The sequence below is a fragment of the Rutilus rutilus genome, assembly GCF_951802725.1.
Source record: "Rutilus rutilus genome assembly, chromosome: 15".
NCBI lineage: Eukaryota > Metazoa > Chordata > Actinopteri > Cypriniformes > Leuciscidae > Rutilus > Rutilus rutilus.
In genome coordinates this window covers 18,540,686-18,560,499 of record NC_140220.1, presented here as the reverse complement: position 1 = coordinate 18,560,499, position 19,814 = coordinate 18,540,686, and the positions used below count along the sequence as shown (strand labels likewise).

Below are 19,814 nucleotides of genomic sequence, written 5' to 3'. Positions count from 1 at the left end.
CTTAATATCACCCACCTCTGCAATATAGGCTATTGGCATTTTCAAAATTAGGCCTACAAGCCCCACCCAAACTTCTTATTTCAATAGGAAATACATCAACACAGGAAAGAAAACTGTGCCTTTATAGTCATTTCATGCTGTCTTTAAATGTGAAAACATGCAGTTGATCTAGCATTTGCTGAGCACCAACACAATCACATGTAAAATATTGTTGGATGTGCCATTTCAATAATCAGATATGATCTTCCAATCTCAGCAAAACAAGCTAACATGTTAACTTAGAATAAGTTCATTGTCACTCTGTGAATAAGGTAACTAACCAAACCTAATTGATCTGGAAAAGCTAAAGCACAGATTGGTAGGCCTTAACTGAATAAATCTGTCACACTGGCCACACACTTGAGCTTTGAAATTTCAACATTGAAGTTATTCATTTCATAAAGGCAAACAATGAAACAGAACAAGAGAGAAATTATAAACGATGGCTGTAGCTTCAATCAGGAATCATAAAACATGACAAATGTGCTGATTTGATGTGCCATATAAATTTTGTGTATACTTTGAAAAGTAATTTGAATAGAGAAAATAATATTTCATGGTTAAAACTGAGAAAATATTTTTTCGTTTATAAAATTACTTGACTTAAAAGGATAGTTTTCTCAAATATGAACATTTTGCCAACATTTGTCAAACCTGCATGACTTTCTTCTGTGGAATATAAAATAATTTATTTGGAAAAATGTCAATAAAAATCATTGGGGTCCAGAACAGTTTAAACATTCTCCATGAGATCTTATTTTGTATCTTTTTTTTGTGTGTTCCACATAAGACAACTCGGTTATGATAGATTCAGTAATAGATTACTTCAAGTTTTCTGCCTAATAGACAAACCAAGGTACCAGGTAATTGTATAGGGAATCCGAATTTGCTTGATAAAACATCTTGTAGTGCAATATTCTAACAACATCTTGGAGGTGTGCATCGTGATGTTCATATTGAACTATTTGTTCTTTTGCTGATCAAAACGTGATGTAAATCTGAAGACTAAAAACACATCTATTTGACCTAGAATACACATAACACATTATAAACTTCTATAATTCAATGTCAGGCTGAATAGATTAGGTCAGCCGGAACCGGGAACACTCCCCATAAATCCTGATGTACTCGTTACATCATAAGAAGAATGGCGTCTACGCTAATATTAGTCTCTCTGTTTATCCGAGGTTTACCAGATCTGATGAAGGACCTGCGCCTGGACGCGACGACAACGCAGTCCTGAAGTGTCAACCAGTCCCTCCCCTGTGAAGGCCTCCCTCCCTTCCCTTTACCTCTGTACAGATAGAATGTTGTGGGGATTATTTCCGGTGCACGTGGCTACGCGGAAGCGATAAATAATTCTGTATTATACATTTTTAAGGCCAGACAAGTAGTTTGTTGAGGTCAATTAGTAAAGAAAGACTACACGCCTGCGCACATATATATTCAAATGTGCATTACCTATAGACCTAAACACGTAATACGCATGTGCACGCCGTCAGCGTTTTCACAGGTTTGCGTTTTTAAAGCTTACGCAGAGATAAAAAAATTTTTTTTAAATACATATAAAAATTATTACATTTTAAATTATAAAATTATATAAAATTTATTAAATAAAAAAAATTATTTTAAATACAATACATATATAAAAAAAAAATTCTTCAAGGCTTGCACCAAGCAGCCCCTAAGTTAATAACTAACGATCTTTGCAACAGAAGTGAATCAATCAAAACTCACTTTAGCTTCACAATAACTTTATTCTAGAGCTGCTGTAAAGCCAAAACTATCTCTGTTACTGTAATTTCCTATTATCACTGTAAAACTGCTTTAAAACAGTCCATATTGTTAAAAGCGCTAAATGAAGGTGACTTGACTTGACTTAATTTTGTTCTTTTTTGTTCTTTTTCTTTTTTCTTTTTCTAAAAGAAAAGACTTTATATCTTAAGTAATTTTAAGATATACCTTAAGTAATTATATGTTTTTCATGCTGGGACTAGCATGGGATGCTGGTTGCAGGTTTGCTTGTCTCAATGAAGGTGACTTGACATGAATATCAGTTTCTTTTTTTCCAGAATATTCAGTCTTTATCAGTTTGTGCTCAGTGTAAGGCAGACCATGGTACAATCATGCAAACTGTCAAACAGTACTGCCCTCTGCTGACAGCTATGAGAGCAGGCATGCTGTACATTGTCCTTAAATGGGATTTTGTTGCATGCATTTACATTAGAATATCAATAGCCCATATGACACATTACAGTAGTAAAATCTCTAATATTTGTATAATATTTGCATCTCAGTTGTGGTGTAGAGGTTATAAAACATTACTATCATGTTCCATTTAACTCTTAAAGGATCTATTAACCTATTAAAATAATACATTAAATGCAATTCAGGTATAAAATTAATTCAATGCACTTTTTTGATGAACATGTTTATTTGTCAAACTTTGACGAAATTTGTTTAAACCTCTGTGCTTCAGTTGTTCAGTCATTGCTCCTGTATGTGTGTTCCTGTCGTTGCTCTCCTGCCTGCTCTCTGTGGATTTCTCTTGTTCTTGGATTATCTGTTTATGTTTTTTGTTAATAAACTTTTGTGCTTGCATTTGGATTCTCTGCCTCAACCCTTCTCACATGTTACAATATTAAACACAGTTTAAAGTACAAAGTCTAAAGTGGAGCTGTATCCAAGACCCTTCTTTCTCTTACTTATCTTATGTCTCATTACCTTACATTGTCTAATGCCCATTACTAAATTTAAAAGCAGAGGGCCAGCTTCTAATTATTATCTAACATATTACTTTTTAAGTTTATATACAAGATGTTCAATTAAAAGAACTTAAATAAAATACAATAAAAAATGAAATATAAATATAGGAAACACTTTACAGTAAGGTCTCATTTGTTTATTTTTAAACCATTTAAACAATTTTGAATATATTTTTGTAATGCATTAACTAACCTGAGCTGACAATGAGCAATATATTTTTTACAGCATTTAATGTTCATGTTAGTTAACAAAATGTTCATGTTAGTTTACAGTACATTAGCTAATGTTAACAGATACAACATATTGATCTTAAAAAAATGTAGCAAATAACATTAACTAGAAGTATTGTTGTTCGTTCTTAGTTCATGTTAACTAATGTAGTTAATAATGTTAACAAATGAAACCTTATTGTGAAGTGTTATAAGAAAAACCCCACTTACAGTAGATAGTAGTAGTATAGTCTCTCTAGTTTATCATCCATTAGATCAAAGAGCCTCTTCACTCCTGAATCTCCTATGTTATTTACATGACAGATCTAGATCTCTCAGGTGGGAAGGGTTTGATCTCAGAGCTGAAGCCAGATCACAACAACCTTCACCTTTGAAAATCTATTAACATTTTTGTCAACGAATAAAAACAACACCAAAATGTTAGAGAGGGACAATTTGGGAAGAGATCTAGTCAGAACTGATGTTTCTGTTTGCCATCTCAGTCTGCCTTCTAAAAATCAATATCCTTAGAAACGCTTATCCCAACTTTGAACGTCAGTAGAGAAAGGCATATAGTTCATCATAACATCGTAATATACATAATTCACTTGCCATATTGCTAAACATACACGATTTTTCATATCGACAGAAAAATATAGCAGGATAACATCTTACTAACGTATAGGAAGAAGGGACTCCATCACTGAAATTCCATCTAGCCCTGTTCAGTGAGACTATTGGATAACACTGGGAAAGCTGGCCTATTCCCACCAGAAAAGAAAAGGAATGAATGGCGCCGAACAACACACGGGAAGACACCGGCTCCATTTGGAGATTGTAGAATCATGCGAATGTGTTAGGTGTTGCCCATTCTACAATCTCCAAATGGAGCCGGTGTTTGTTTTTCTGTGCCATTCCCCTCTGAGGATGGGATGTGAGCACCTATTCTGCTCCTCAGGTGAGTTCCCCAGCTGGTGAACCCTGGTGCAGTTTCTTTTCTGGTTGTAATAGGCAAACTTTCCCAGTGTTATCCAATAGTCTCACTGAACAGGGTTAGATGGAATGTCACATTCTCCATCCAAAGCCCTGTCCCTTCTTCCTATATTATGCACTATAATAATGATAATGCTATTATCTATTATATTTTTACAGTATTTTTACAGTTTATGAGCTATTGGATGATTTAATTTGTTTTGTTGTGTCTGTAGCATATTTACGCATTCTCCTCCAGGCCTGCAGAAGGCGCTAATGCTGCTCCTGGTGGGTTAATGACGCACACTAGTGCCGCTGAGAAGTGTCAGAAGAAGACCGAAGTAAATGGCCGCTAACATGTCGTGAATGTGAGACTGACAAAGATTAATTTTACCTAACTGCCAACCTCATCGACATCACAATCGTGTCATATATTACAACGGTAAGATGAATGAATTTTGTATGCTATATGTGATTTATAAAATGAAGGATGAGTAATTGATCTGATCTTTGTCACGCTTTTAGAAGCGCTGAACTCCCACTGTCTATTATGTCAAAATTAATTGAGGGATAAGAGATTAAATAGCTATTTTCACATAAACATCACATTCACATGTATAATTCAGGTACGAATTTAGTAACTTAATATCATACGTGATCAGCGATATCTAAAATATTTGGTATTTAATGGATTTCAGTGTGTGATGTGAACACGAAACAAAAGTGTTTTAAACTTTAAATGTTACTCAGACTCTAAGCTGATCTTATTTATTGTGAATTCCCTTTAAATAACCATGGTACAGCAATGATATCTAATGTTAATACAATGATATTGGTGGTATTTTATAAACCCTGTCAACTGGAGTCTTTCCACGTCATTCACCCCCAAATTGAACTAAGTAAATAGAAATGTATGGTGTGCTTGGAGTAAATGACGCATATTTTAATATAATTTAGAATTTTAAATATTTACAAGAAACAGATTTTCTATTCTTACGATTTTAAAGAGCAAAATGAATGTGTTATTGTCATTGGAGTGTAATTCTGCTTTACTACATTGTTGCTGTACTACATTATTACTGTATTAAATTATTACAATACTGACTGCTGCATTTGTTGACTTTATTAAAGTAAAAAAAAAAAATCCTATAATAATATCCTAATCTAATGAATCTTTAAAAATCTAATCAGAATCCAAATTGAATAATGGAAATAGCAACAGTTAGTTTAATGTCCAGAAGCTTTCCTGTAATGAAAATTTGGCTGTGAAATATGCTTAATTGCCATGAAAATAATTATCAGAGATGTGACCTGGACATTTTTTCCTGAGATTTTAACGAAATTACTTTCTCTTTATATACCATGTCATGGTACTGAATAATAGCATGGCTTGTACCTTGGTCTTTTTCATGATATTATCTGAAGCATCTTGTTGTACTACTACGTCCAGTGAAAACATGTCCCAAAAAATAATGGTAATACATGCTGCTTTTGTGATTGATATTGAAATCCAAAATCTTTAGTTCCAGTGAAAAGTCAAGTCAGATCATCAGATGCATTTAATATAGTACTTTAATACAATACAGGTTGTTTCAAAGCAGCTTCATAGTAGCACACAAGACAATAACAGTGTTAATGCTGAACAATCATCAATTATGAAACAACTTTCAGCTGTCAAGCAGATCTACTGGAGACAATAGTGTCATGATTCAGTTTAATGTTGATTCAGTTCAGTTCAATAACAATGTTGCAAAGTTATGAAACAACTTTAAAAGCAGCTTTTCCGAAAATTCAGCTCAGTTCAAGTTTTTGTGTTCTCATTTGATAGTGTCAGTACAGTCAAATTGATAATATTTTCTCAATATATATATATTTGTCTTTTCAGCATGTTTGAGGTTAAATAACTAACTAAATGATATGTTAAGTCTTTTGCAGTACAGATTATTGCTGTTCAACGGTGGACTGTCCAATTTGGCATCAGCCTTCAATTTCTTCCAAATGAAGGACGGCAAGGAGAACTCTAACGCCACTTTTGGAAGTTTTGCCACAAATCTGGACCACACAAAGCCATGCTGGTACTGGGACAAGAAGGACCTGGCCCACACCCCGTCCCAGTCGGATGGCCTGGACCCAGCCACAGAAGCCCGGTACAGACGAGAGGGGGCCCGGTTCATATTTGACGTCGGGACACGTCTGGGACTGTATCCTCTTAATGCTGCCATTTCTACCTTTTTAATGCAGTTTAGTGCAAGTACATCTGTGTAGGACTGAGTTTTAAATACTGAGAGGAATTTGATATTATCCTTAACCCATTTTAAGACATTATGACACTCTGGCAACTGGAATAACATACTTTCATCGTTTTTACATGTTTCATTCTTTCAAGCAGTTCCCTAGATATGTAAGTACAACATGCTTTGAAAATCTGGTCATTGCTATTTTATGTGTATTTTTCTTAAAAAAAAAAACAATATATATATGTTTGGAAGGTGCTACAGGAATCTAGGAATATTTGTTCTGATTTTGTAGTGATAAAGCAAAAAGGCACTTGAGATTGTGTTACATTACAGTGATTTTATCATTTTTCTGAATTAAAAATGGTTGTATATACGGCACACCCATTCAGATTCCTTTGCAATGCAATGTAGGCTATAGACTACATTTATTTTAATATACTGACCACCGTTTAATACCACAGTAGTAGTAGTAGATCTCAAGTACGGTTGAGGGAAGATGAGTCTTTGGTTAAAGCCAAATTATTGTATTTCTCAATAATTAAATTCTCATATTCCCTCAATTGCAAAAACAGAGAGAGCTATAGAGACACTGAAGGGACATGGTGAAGGGGAAAAATATGAGATGGAGGAAAAATTATTTTGTAAAAATGATTATGTTTTGCGTTCCCCCAAGAAACTTTGCGTTCCCTCGCAAAAACTTCTGCGTTTGGCCGAGAAACTTTGTGTTTGCTCACAAAGAGTTCAAAAGGTTTTGCGGGCGAACGCGAAGTTTCTCGAGGGAATGAAAAACGTTTGCGTGAAAATGCAAAAGCATCGACCTTGTCCCTTTAGGCACTCCGTAGAGAGCAAACCTGCAAACTATCGCCTTTCCGTGAAATTCTCTGTTCTGACATTGAAAGGCAATTCATGTGATTTGTGCAAATTTTACATGAATTGCTTATCTTATACTATATGTATGTGGGTAAATATAGCTGTATATTGATATTCTTCAATTGATATGAATTTATTTTAAGTGGATTTTTACTTAAGTTTTTGAATTAAACACATTTAATCTACAAGACCATACAATTACTATTTGGTCCAATTTATAGTCAGGTCCGAATCTTCAAGATTGTGTAACCCTGTAGGCATTTTTGAGGAAAAGTTGTTATACCACATTTTTAGAAAGTTCAATGTCTCCTGAATAAGGATCCACCGTATAACATTGAAATAAGAGTCCCATTTTCTTGTAATTGTTATTGAAACAATAGGTGCATTATTCACAGCCGAAACACTATAGGTGGATAGGGTAACATTTTTAAGTTATAGATATCACCATAACACCTTTCCAGTTTTTCACTTACATAGAGACAGACATTTTTTGTATTACAAGTTTTCTGAAATGTCATGTTTACATATGCAAATGAGGCATACCAGTATATATATATATATAATTCAAGGGGCAGGCATACCAGTACGCGGTTCTCCCTTTCGGGCTAGCCCTGTCTCCTCGCGTCTTCACGAAGGTTGTCGAGGCAGCCCTTGTTCCTCTCGACGACTGGCTGATCCTAGCTCACTCTCGAGACAAGGTTTGCGAACACAGGGACCTAGTGCTCCGGCACCTAGCTTGTCTGGGCCTTCGGGTCAACTGGGAGAAGAGCAAACTCTGCTCCGTGCAGAGGATCTCTTTTCTCGGTATGGAAATCGACTCGGTCGCCATGTGCGCGCAGCTTACGAGCGAGCGCGCGCAGTCACTGCTAACTTGCCTTCGTCAGTTCGAGGGCAAGAGTGCGGTTCCACTGAAACTATTTCAGAGGCTCCTGGGGCATATGGCATCCGCAGCCGCAGTAACGTTGCTCGGTTTGCTTCATATGAGACCGCTTCGCGATGAAGTCCCGAGGTGGGCATGGCAACACGGCACGCTCCGAGTCCCAGTGACTGTCAGACCTTCACCCCGTGGACGGACCTCAGTTTTCTATGGGCTGGAGTGCCCATAGAACGAGTTTCCTGGCATGTTGTTATATCAACAGATGCCTCCACAATGGGATGGGGCGCCATGTGCAATGGACATGCTGCCGCGGGCTCCTGGACAAGACCCCAGCGCCTTTGGCATGTCAGTTGCCTCGAGTTGCAGGCTGTACGTCTCGCCCTGCACCGCTTCTGTGCGTTGCTCAGGGGTCAGCACGTATTAGTCCGATCAGACAATACCGCCACAGTAGCGTACATCAACCGACAAGGTGGTCTGCGCTCCCGTCGTATGTCGCAACTCGCCCGCCACCTCCTCATATGGAGTCAGAAGCATCTGAGGTCGCTTCGAGCCATTTATATCCCGGGAGACCTGAACCGTGCAGCCGATCTGTCTCGGTTTCGGCCTCTCGCTGGAGAATGGAGACTCATCCCCAGTCGGTTCAGCTGATTTGGGATCAGTTCGGGGACGCACAAGTAGATCTGTTTGCCTCCCACAACTCGTCCCACTGCGACCTGTTTTATTCTCTGACCGAGGGCACGCTCGGCACGGATGCACTGGCGCACAGCTGGCCGCGGGGCCTACGCAAGTATGCGTTTCCCCCAGTGAGCCTCCTTGCGCAGACCTTGCGCAAGATCAGGGAGGACGAGGAGCAGGTCATTTTGGTTGCCCCGTATTGGCACAACCGCACCTGGTTCCAAGAACTAGTACTCCTCGCGACAGCACCTCCCTGGCCAATTCCTCTGAGAAAGAACCTGCTTTCTCAGGGACGGGGCACCCTATGGCACCCTCGTCCCGATCTTTGAAATCTCCATGTGTGGTTCCTGGACGGGACGAGGCAGGTTTGAGTACCCTACCACCAGTGGTGGTGGCTACCATCACTTCCGCTAGAGCATCGTCCACGAGACATGCCTATGCGTTGAAGTGGAACCTCTTCGTCAACTGGAGTTCTTCTAAACTTCAAGAACCCACGAAAGGCCCGATCAGTGTCGTGCTTTCCTTCCTGCAAGAAGGGTTGGAGCAAAGGCTGTCTCCCTCCACCCTGAAAGTGTATGGTGCCGCCATTGCCGCACATCACGATGCAGTTGATGGTAAGTCCATTGGAAAGCACGACCTGATCATCAGTTTCCTGAGAGGAGCGAGGAGACTGAATCCTCCTCGCCCTCCTCTCGTTCCCTCTTGGGACCTCTCAGTGGTTTTAACTGCTCTGCAGAGTGCTCCCTTTGAGTCTCTGCAATCAGTGGAGCTTAAGTTCCTGTCAATGAAGACAGTGCTCCTGGTTGCATTGGCCTCCATCAAGAGGGTAGGGGACCTGCAGGCATTTTCGGTTGACAAAGCGTGCCTGGAATTTGGACCGGCTAACTCTTACGTGATCCTGAGACCTCGGCCTGGATATGTGCCCAAGGTTCCCACCACACGCTTTCGAGACCAGGTGGTGAACCTGCAAGCGCTGCCCTCGGAGGAGGCAGACCCAGCCTTGGCACTGCTCTGTCCAGTACGCACCCTCCATGCTTACGTAGACAGAACGCATTGTTTCAGGACTTCAGACCAGCTCTTTGTCTGTCATGGTGGGAAGCTGAAGGGAAAGGCTCTCTCCAAGCAAAGGTTGTCTCACTGGATAGTGGACGCCATTACTTTGTCTTACCAGCAGCAAGGTCGACCATGCCCCCTTGGTGTGACGGCCCACTCCACCCGGAGTGTGGCATCCTCTTGGGCTCTAGCGCATGGCGCCTCGCTAACAGACATCTGTAGAGCTGCAGGCTGGGCGACACCTAACACGGCCTCTGGGCGACCACCCCTGGGTTTGAAATATTTCACCTGCGGCTGGACACCCCAGTGATTCTCAATATGCAGCCCCCTGGGGTCATGTGTATTCCAAGTTCCCCCCTTCGGGCTGGGCATAATTGCATATTTCCACTGATATATGCTTCCCAGTGTACCTTGGTACCTTGGCATAATTCCAGCAGCCATTAAAAACTGTCCCTTTCATGTTAATGTTGTTTTTTTATTGTTTACATGTTTAAATATTCTGAGAATGCATAGTTTAGTTATAATGTTTAATGTTTAAATTGCAATAAATGCATTAAAACGTTTTTTTTTTTTTTTTTTTTGGCAGCCATTTTGTTTTTATTGTTTATGCCAAAACAGTGATGTTTACAACTTGTTATACGGCAGAAATGGATTCAGCACCTAAAAATCATATAGAAACAACACTTGAAGTACTTTTCCTCAAAAATGCCTACTGCATCTTATCCAGGGCTATTTATCTATTTTGGGACTCGACTATTATGGTTATTTAGAGTTATTTGGAGTTTTAATTTTGATGGCCTTTAAAGTCCCCCTGCAGTCAATTATTCTATCTGTTAAAACTCATCTTTGATATTCCAAATGACATATTTAAAAAAAAAAAAAAACTTCTTAAAATAGCTTTAATGTAACTCTTTACCCTCACCTCATTTAGTATATGCGGTTCTATGAATATGCAAATGAGCCCCGCCTCCACTCACTCACACCAGCTCTGAGATCCACTCAGTCAACATTACTGTAGTAAACGCTACACGATGGCAAGTGGAAATACTGGTATAATTCAGCCATATATGTTTGAACCAGAAACTGATTGCGAAGAAGAAGTGGAAGAGTGAATTATAAAGGCTCGTAAGTCGATGTATCAGAATGGTAATGCGTTTTATGTATCGCTCTCTACAATGTCGGATACATAATAGTAATTAATATGATTAGCCTTTTGCTTGACTACGTTATCAAACAGCTAATAATGTATTGCTAATGTTACTCAAACCATGTTCCCGTTCGCCATCTCAAGTAGGGCTGAACGATTAATCGCACTTTCCATGTAATCGCACTTAAATCGAGATGGCAGTCGTGTATTTATAAGTCATGTTTAATCAAAGCGTTTCAATCTTCTGTTTATTCAGCTACAGCGATAGGGATTTCCTGGAATGATGCGCATTATTGTACTTCTGTGGCGGGGCATATTTATCGTGTTCGCATGAGAGCGCCCTCTGGCGTTCTATTGGGTCAGTATTTACTACCAGTCAGCCGCACTCCACTGACAAGCTGCGCATAAAATAATCGCAAATCGCGTGCGGTTTTGTTGCGATTAATCGTTCAGCCCTAATCTCAAGCCCCTTTCACACAAAGATTCCAGAAAATACATTAATAATGTGTCCCGGGATTGATTGAGTTTTGGGAGCTAAAAGCATCTTGGTTGAAAGATAGGGACTGAGTGAACAGTGAATGTTAAAGGTTAGCAGTAGCCTGTAGCACACTCTAAAGTGAATCACGTTTGTTCATTTACGTTTCCCTCTACAGGTGACCGGGGCTTGTTGTCTCTTCTTGGCTGGTAAAGTAGAAGAAACCCCTAAGAAATGTAAAGACATCATCAAAACCGCTCGCAGTCTGCTCACCGATGTGCAGTTCGCACAGTTTGGAGATGATCCGAAGGTTTGCAACCCATTCAACACACAAACTCTCAGTCTTGTCATGGCAGCACTGCATTAAACATCACTTGTTTTTCGTGGGATTTTTCCACAGGAAGAGGTCATGGTCTTGGAAAGAATTTTACTCCAGACTATCAAGTTTGATTTACAAGTTGAACACCCCTACCAGTTTCTGCTGCGCTATGCTAAACAGCTCAAAGGTATTTGTTTAAAATTTCATTCAGAAGTCAATTCAAGTTGTTGTTATTTATATAGTGCTGCTTTGTGACGTTGTTCATTGGATGGTTTAATTTTTAGGTGACAAGAACAAAGTTCAGAAGCTTGTGCAGATGGCGTGGACATTTGTCAATGACAGGTTGGATTGACTTTATTTATTACCAGCAATGAAACGGTATTTTCATTATTTGTATCATTAATTATATATTTTTTGTCCCCATGATTCGGTTATCATTCAGTTATTGCCATATATCCATACCAGGGTTATTATAGTTAACTAAGATTAACCATAAATATTGTTTTTTAACCTGAAATGAAATAAAAGTTTAAACTTATTTTATTTCAGCTAGTTGCCAAATCAACATTGAAAATGAATTAATTGAAATAAAAAATTATTTTCATTAAAATTAAAATTAAATATTTTTTTTTTTATAAAATCTAACAAAAACTTGTTACTAAAACAACAACAACATTACTAAAACTTTAACTCAAATTAAAATGAAAACAGAAAATACAAAAATGTATCTAATTGAAAATATAAAATAAACTATAATAATATCTCACTGATACTAAAATAATACAGGGTGGCCGCGGGTCCTTAAAAAGTCTTAAAATGTCTTAAATAAAATTTTCCTAATAAAAGGCCTTAAAAAGTATTAAAATGTCTTAAATTCAGATTCGATAGGTCTTAAATATTTCTGGTCACGTTACCGCTAAAATTTCTCCAGTCTGACGCACCTAATGTCCGTCAAATAACCAGTGAAGCATCGAATCGCGAGAATGATTCAGATTTTATTACATAAACAGATATTGATAATGATAATGTAGGCTTTTTCTGGTAACGCCGTTTCGTTGTTTCAAATGTAGGCGCGTTGCGCGTGGAAAGCGCGCTCATAATGTAAGAGACGCCGGCGCGACCACAACATTGCCCAACATCAAATGGCAAACGTAAAATGCAAGCGGAACGAAACTGCTCGTTATTGTGTGGTTGAAGGACCGTTTATCAGTTTGGACCAGTGCAGCGCGAGCCGATCGTGATCATGCGACACTGTTACTACACAGCGCTAATAAGAGATGCAGTAAAGAAAGCATTTGTATTCGTCACAGAACAGACAGAAGTAATAACATCGCTGCGAGATCTAGTGAGAACGAAGCATTCATATTTCTCCGTTATTAACGGATCAAACAGCGCTGACGTGGAAACCTGGAAGAAACATTGTGCCATGAATGAACTATCGGTGTCCACAGATCAGCAACATTCACCATGGATTTACTGTAGTAACACTAACTGCAACCATGTACGTTTGGCAGGAATAGTAGGCTATAATGCCTTCAAGTAACACGTCGGTTTTATTTTGACATTATGAATACAATTGCTGCCCTCAAATGTTAATCTGAACTATAATAAACCTTTGTTTATAACTATTACAATATGACATTTCATTTTTTCCAAGGAGCTGCTTTGTTTTATATGCTCCTAAGAATAGTCAATTATAGCTCTAGAATTGCTCAAAGTAAAAAAAAAAAAAAAAAATCATACTTTATGATGTTAGTTTTAATATAAAAAAGAATAAAACATTTAAATCAAGGACATTTCTCTGGCATTTATTTCTTTATGCTGTATCAAAAACGTACCGAACCGAACCATGACACAAGTGTATCGTATCGAACTGAACCGTGAATTTTGTGAACCGTTACACCCATAATATATACTTATGTAATATAATTTGTATTTCCATCACAGGTTTGGTATTAAATTTCATTCAAAGTGGCATTAAAAAGGTCTTAAAAAGTCTTAAATTTAACTTGTTCATATCTGTAGACACCCTGTAATAATACTCTTTCTCTCTGTAAAAACTGCACCTGTCCAAAGAACATTAAGAGATATTGTGATTTTTTTTTTTTTTTTGCCATTTATGTTCTTGCTCAATGCAAGAAAAGGGAGAACTTGGAGGAGATCTTAGGGTACGTTTACACGACAACGATATGCTTAAATCTTTTTCAATTTTCTTTTAGTTTTCCGCGTACAGACGACACCATTGTCAAAACGATCCCCATTCACACGGATCAGCGCAAACGACTAAAAACGCTGTATTCTGCTGCCTGGCCATTAAATTTCCTTAAGTTAGAAGCTGTTAAGGGATGCACAATTTGTGACCATTGCAGCTTTTCTAGTTTGCATGTCTTTTGATCACAGTTGCTTCGTTTACAACAGTGAGGGAACTATTATCAATGACATTGAAACCTTGTTATTTTCGGACATTGTTTATTTTGCACCAAAAAGCAACAAAAGAATGTGAAAGGCTTCGTTTTACAAGCAAAATATTTAATGTCATCGTCTTTGACTCTTGCGCAGTAATAACATGTTTGTGTGTCGCATGTTCCAGTCTCTGCACAATGCTGTCCCTTCAGTGGGAGCCTGAGATCATAGCAGTGGCCGTCATGTACCTTGCCGGCCGGCTGTGTAAGTTTGACATTCAGGAGTGGACGTCCAAGCAGTCGTCCCGCCGCTGGTGGGAGCAGTTTGTACAAGATGTGCCAGTGGAGTTGCTGGAGGGTGAGAGACTGGGTTTGACAAACTCTCTCTATGTGCCTCTGTCATAATAATCAATTACACTACCAGTCAAAAGTTTTGGATCAGTAAGATTTTTAATGTTTTTAAAAGGAGTCTCACCAATGCTGCATTTATTTGATTGAAAATACACAAAAGTAATATTGTGAAATATTATTACCATTTTAAACAGCTGTTTTCTATGTGAATATATAGTAAAGTGTACTTTCCTGTGATGCAAAGCTGAATTTTCAGCATCATTACTCCAGTCTTCAGTGTCACATGATCCTTCAGAAATCATTCTAATATGCGGATTTGATGCTCAAGAAACATTTCTCATTATTATCAATGTTGAAAACAGTTATTTACATTTTTATTTCAGGATTCTTTGATGAACAAAGAGTTCAAAAGAATAGCATTTCTCTGAAATAGAAAGCTTTTGTAACATTAAACACCACTGTTCAAAAGTTTGGGGTCAGTAAGAATTTTTATTTTATTTGTTGGGGGAAAGAAATCAATACTTTTATTCAAGGATGAATTAAATTGATCAAAGGTTACAGTAAAGAAATTTTATAATGTTACAAAAGATTCTATTTCAAATAAATGCTGTTCTTTTGAACGTTCTATTCATCAAAGAATCCTAAAAAAAATTTACACAACTGTTTTCAACATTGATAAAAATAATGAATGTTTTTTGAGCATCAAATGGACACTGAAGACTGGAGTAATGATGCTGAAAATTCAGCTTTGATCACAATAATAAATTACATTTGAAAATATATTAAACAGAAATAGAAAACAGTTATTTTAAACAGACCTTTTATTTTATTTTTTTAATCAAATGAATAGCTTGGTGAGCAGAAGAGACTTCTTTTAAAAACATAAAAAATCTTACAGATCCAAAACTTTTGACTGGTAGTGTAGAAACATCATGATGTACTGCTCACTTCCTGTTTTTCTTCATCTCAATGCTCTTTTCTTGTGTTTTACAGACATCTGCCACCAGATTCTGGATTTGTACTCGCAGGGTAAGCAGCCGATCCCCCAGCAGCCTCAGATGCAGGATAAAGAGAAACCCCCGCCCCCTCCTGCGGCACAGCCCGGCCAGTCGGGTGTGCCGAACCCTCCCGCTCAACCCCCCTCCAAGAAAAACTCTCCCCAGGCCAGCCCACCCGCCAAGATTAAACGCCAACATGTAAGTTAAGCATTTACAGTCAGCTGATATATTTTGGAAAACACAAATTTGTGTCCCAAATTCTTTCCCGTCCCTTCCCTGGGACACAGCCGTTCATACTTCATTCCTGACTCTTAATTGGTGGGTCTAAGGTGCTTTCTCCTTCAGGATTATGGGTAGTGTAGTTCTTTACCAGAAATTCGGCTAAAACTGATTTCATTTTTAAAAGTGGGAATCACATTAAATTGTGGCTTTTACACAAACTGTATAGCACTGCGATTAACAATTTTGAAACTCAGGCCAGATCTGTGTCAAAATGAAAAAAAAAATTTGGCTGAAAATGAAATGTGCTTTGTTATTTGTTACTTTTGATATGAAATAAAGTCTCAGCAATGTAATGCAATGTAAACGTTTGTATACAACTTGTTTTTGTTTTGTAGGTCTCTCCTAAAGATGAACCTAAAGCCCCAGCAGGTAAATCACTCTGCATGCAGAGGACATTTTATAGTGTCATGATAATGAATGTCTATTGTGAGATGGTGAATTACCATTATTAAGTGTTAATTTGTCTTTGTTTCAGAGCAAGTTGGGTCTAAGATACCCCGCCTGGAGAGTCCGATGCCCCCTCTTCCTGTGTCCCAACCCCCAGGTGAGGCTTTCTGGAGTTTGAAATAGGCAGCAGAATAAATCATTGGATACATGTTCATTGCTCATCATAAACCAAAATATGAAGTAATCTGATTTCGTTTACATAACATTATTAGAAATTAGAAATTATCTTGATGTTACATGATCGATTACTCTGCATCCTAGTACTTCAGACAAACTGCTTTTAGTAATGCATTTACAAACACACACATACACGCACTACTGTTCAAAAGTTTGTGGTCTGTAATTATTGTTATTATTTTGACAGAAATAAATATCTAGTTTAGTCATGAAACTCTAGAGGGCGCAAGATGATCAGTCCTTTACATGCAATCTGCAAGCAATCACATCATTACCACATGGCTCAAGATGATTGGCCTCTGCTGATCCTGCAGCCAATGAGATTGCTTGCTCAACATTTAAATAGTCTGGTTCAGTGTTCACTGTCATCAGAGTTCCTCTAAAAACCCTCTACCTCCCGCAGCTCCACCTGCCTAGATCTGCTACAGGATTTATGTCTGTCTATGTTTGGGTTGCTTTAACTTGTGTTTGGGAGTGCAACATGCACCAACCAAATTCCCAAACTGGTAATTAGAAGCACGTATCAATAAAAGAGAATCTTTAAGGGCTCTCGTGTGTTTTCCGTCAAAATAAGAATTCAGTGGTTTAACATTAAAAAAATGAAGATTTTAGTAGTATTTTAAGATTTCCAAACAAATAAACAGTACAATCCCAGGACAGGACCAAACACACCTACACGCACACACAAAAAGTTACATTCAAGTTTGCAGTTAACCACAACACAAAACACAGGCAAGGGAGGTCAAAACAGATTTTAGCCCAGTGTGACATTATGGACAAGGTGATATTGTACAAATGGACCAGATCAATTATAAAATATGTATAAAAAAACAAAACAAGTAAATAATAATAAAAGATACTACATATGCAACTTTACCATGAAAACACTGGCGAAATTTAAGGAGAGTGACAACGATAAAAGAAAACAATTAGATTTAAATAACATCATTGTCGCTGAATTTGACTAATAGTTAAGAAGACCCCAAGAAATGTCAAATCCACCTATATTTGCAGAGATATTCAAAATTAGGAAATAATAATAGATTTTTCTACCTTAAAAACAGAGCCTTTGTCTAAGGAAAGTAGCAATAATAATAAAGAGCAATCAGATTGCCAAGTGTCATCATTGTCACAAATCTTTGCTAAATAATTGACGAAAAGACTTTCAGATAAAAAAAGAAATTAAGACCATTAATATTAGTATTGTATATTTAAGGTTGCAAATCAAATTAAACAATATTAATTATTATAAATATTGTTGAATATAAATATTGTTTTGTATTACATTTTAAATCCCAATTGTCATTTTTATTAAAATTTGCTATTAGATTTTTCATCAAGGACTCTATTGATTTGATAGTGTATCAATGATGTTAAAAACTTGTCTGCAATCTGCCCACACACAGATCGCAAGGCTCCCTCTGCCATCCCAGCGCCTCCTGCTGAAGCAGAACCAGCCACACCCTCTGAAATGGACCCAGCACAAGGGCCGGCTCCTCCCCTGCCCCACGGGGCCCCGCCCCCTCTACCCCACCGCCCTCCCCCCCCTCCGCCCTCCAGCTACATCATGGGAATGTCCACGTCCAGCTCGTACATGTCCGGGGAGGGGTTTCAGAGTCTGCAGTCCATGATGAAGACCGAAGGGCCCTCTTATGCACCCATGCCTCCTTCATACGGGCTCCCTTACCACCCGCACGTCTATCCACACCAAAACCCCCCGCCTCCGGGCCCTCCCCCAACCACCTACCCTCCTCCCAATCTGCCCCCGCCCACCCCATCTTACCCTCCTCCAGGCTACAACCCCAGCTACCCCCCTCCACCCCCACGCATGCCACCAGGGCACAGTGTGCCCCCTCCGGGCATGGGCCTCCCCCCCGCTGGGTACCCTCCTCCGCCCGTCCCGCCTGGCCAACCTCAGGTGCCGCTGCCCCCCCACGCCATGCCGCCTGTGGCAGGAATGAACAGAGGGGCGTGGATGAGATGAGAGGTGATGAAATCAGTTCTTCACACCCAGGATACATGTGCCTGTATACAGTATATACCGTCTGTACCAGGTTTATGTGTATTCTGATGCAGGTTTCACAGGAAGATACAGACATTTCAGCTGCCAGGTTGAACACTGGTGGAACTTGAGTGTCAGGGAGGATGTGAACTACAACAGACTTCCGCTTGGGTTCAGGGTTTCACCATTCGGTGAGACTTCCTCTCCACTTCTTCGAATTAAAGGGATAGTTCACCTCAAAATCACCCTCATGTTGTTCTAAATCTGTGTGAATTTCATCAAATCTTCATGGATATTTTTCCATACAGTGACAATTGGTTGTCTTTCTGCAAAAAGGACCAAAAAAAAAACCCACTATAAAAGTGGACTTGTGGTCCATGACTTGGTCTTTTCTAAGTTTTCTGAAGTCAGACAGATAGCACAGACAGAATTAAATTGATTTTAGAGCTGATTTCAGCTTTGAAGTTCCTCACACTAAGCATTTGTTTGGTTTCAAAAGACATGGAATATAGTAGTATGAATTATTATTTTTAATTCTCATAATTTTCATTCTGGTCAATATAAATGTTTTTTGTATGAAAAGATCTGACGAGGTAAAGACTCATCAAAATCTCTCTGTGTTCATTGGAAACAAAAGTCATACAGATTTGGAATGACATGTGTGTGAATAAATAATGCCAGAACTTTCAGTTTGGAGGAACTATCCCTTTAAATTCATTCACATCACCACTTACATTCCAAACACCTTTCTGAATTATGAATTCTTGGTTGTACATATGATTTATTCTGCAATATCTTTTTTTTCCTCTCGATGTTATGTCTTCACATGCCTCTGGCTTTGCTTTTTAGTTGATGTGTTACAGAATTTATATTATTTTCTTAGCGACATGGGGAAAATATCCCAAAAATCATCCTTGGCAGTCCTTTTATTCAGATGCGTTTCTGGCATCTTTGACTGAGTTAAGTGCATTGATTGATGGACATTGTTAGTATCATAGTTTCCCGTATGTGCCTTAGTTTGGTTAATAGTTGATTGACAAAGGACTTGCAGTGCACAGCCACCTTGTGTTTGCTGTTTTTTAGGCAGATAATAAAAGTCTTTTTTCCCCATAAGCATTTATTGAATTGTCTTGTGTTAAAGAAATTATTGACTGCACCACTGTCATGCTATCAATTACCAGAGAAACTAATTTGGTTTTGGAATAAACATGTAGGCCTATATCCACAAGGTGTAAAAATGATACGGATTAACATGAGAATAGTGTGGGAAAGTGGCTTACAAACCTTGCCTGAGTTTCAAACGATACAAACAAGCTCCTGGCTGAATGAACCAGTCATGCATAGAATGACAGAAGAAAAAGCATCCCAAGATATACTGTATGTCAGTATATACTGAAACATCACAACATTAAACCACTGACAGGTGAAGTGAATTACATTGATTATATTGTTACAATGGCACCTGTCAAGGTGTGGGATATATTAGCAAGTGAACAGTCAGAATTTCATGTGTTAG

General features: G+C 38.5%; 1 protein-coding gene across 1 annotated transcript; it reads left to right on the top strand.

The window, feature by feature from the left end:
- Positions 1–4,289: 4,289 nt before the first annotated feature.
- On the top strand, positions 4,290–19,409 carry ccnk (cyclin K). The gene is made up of 11 exons (XM_084433085.1): positions 4,290–4,428; positions 5,912–6,187; positions 6,306–6,387; positions 11,499–11,630; positions 11,721–11,826; positions 11,924–11,981; positions 14,230–14,399; positions 15,386–15,588; positions 16,008–16,041; positions 16,148–16,216; positions 17,703–19,409. Exons 2-11 carry the CDS (start codon positions 5,985–5,987, stop codon positions 18,278–18,280), a joined length of 1,635 nt encoding a protein of 544 aa, XP_084289211.1. The 5' UTR covers positions 4,290–4,428; positions 5,912–5,984; the 3' UTR covers positions 18,281–19,409.
- The last annotated feature ends 405 nt before the right edge of the window (positions 19,410–19,814 follow it).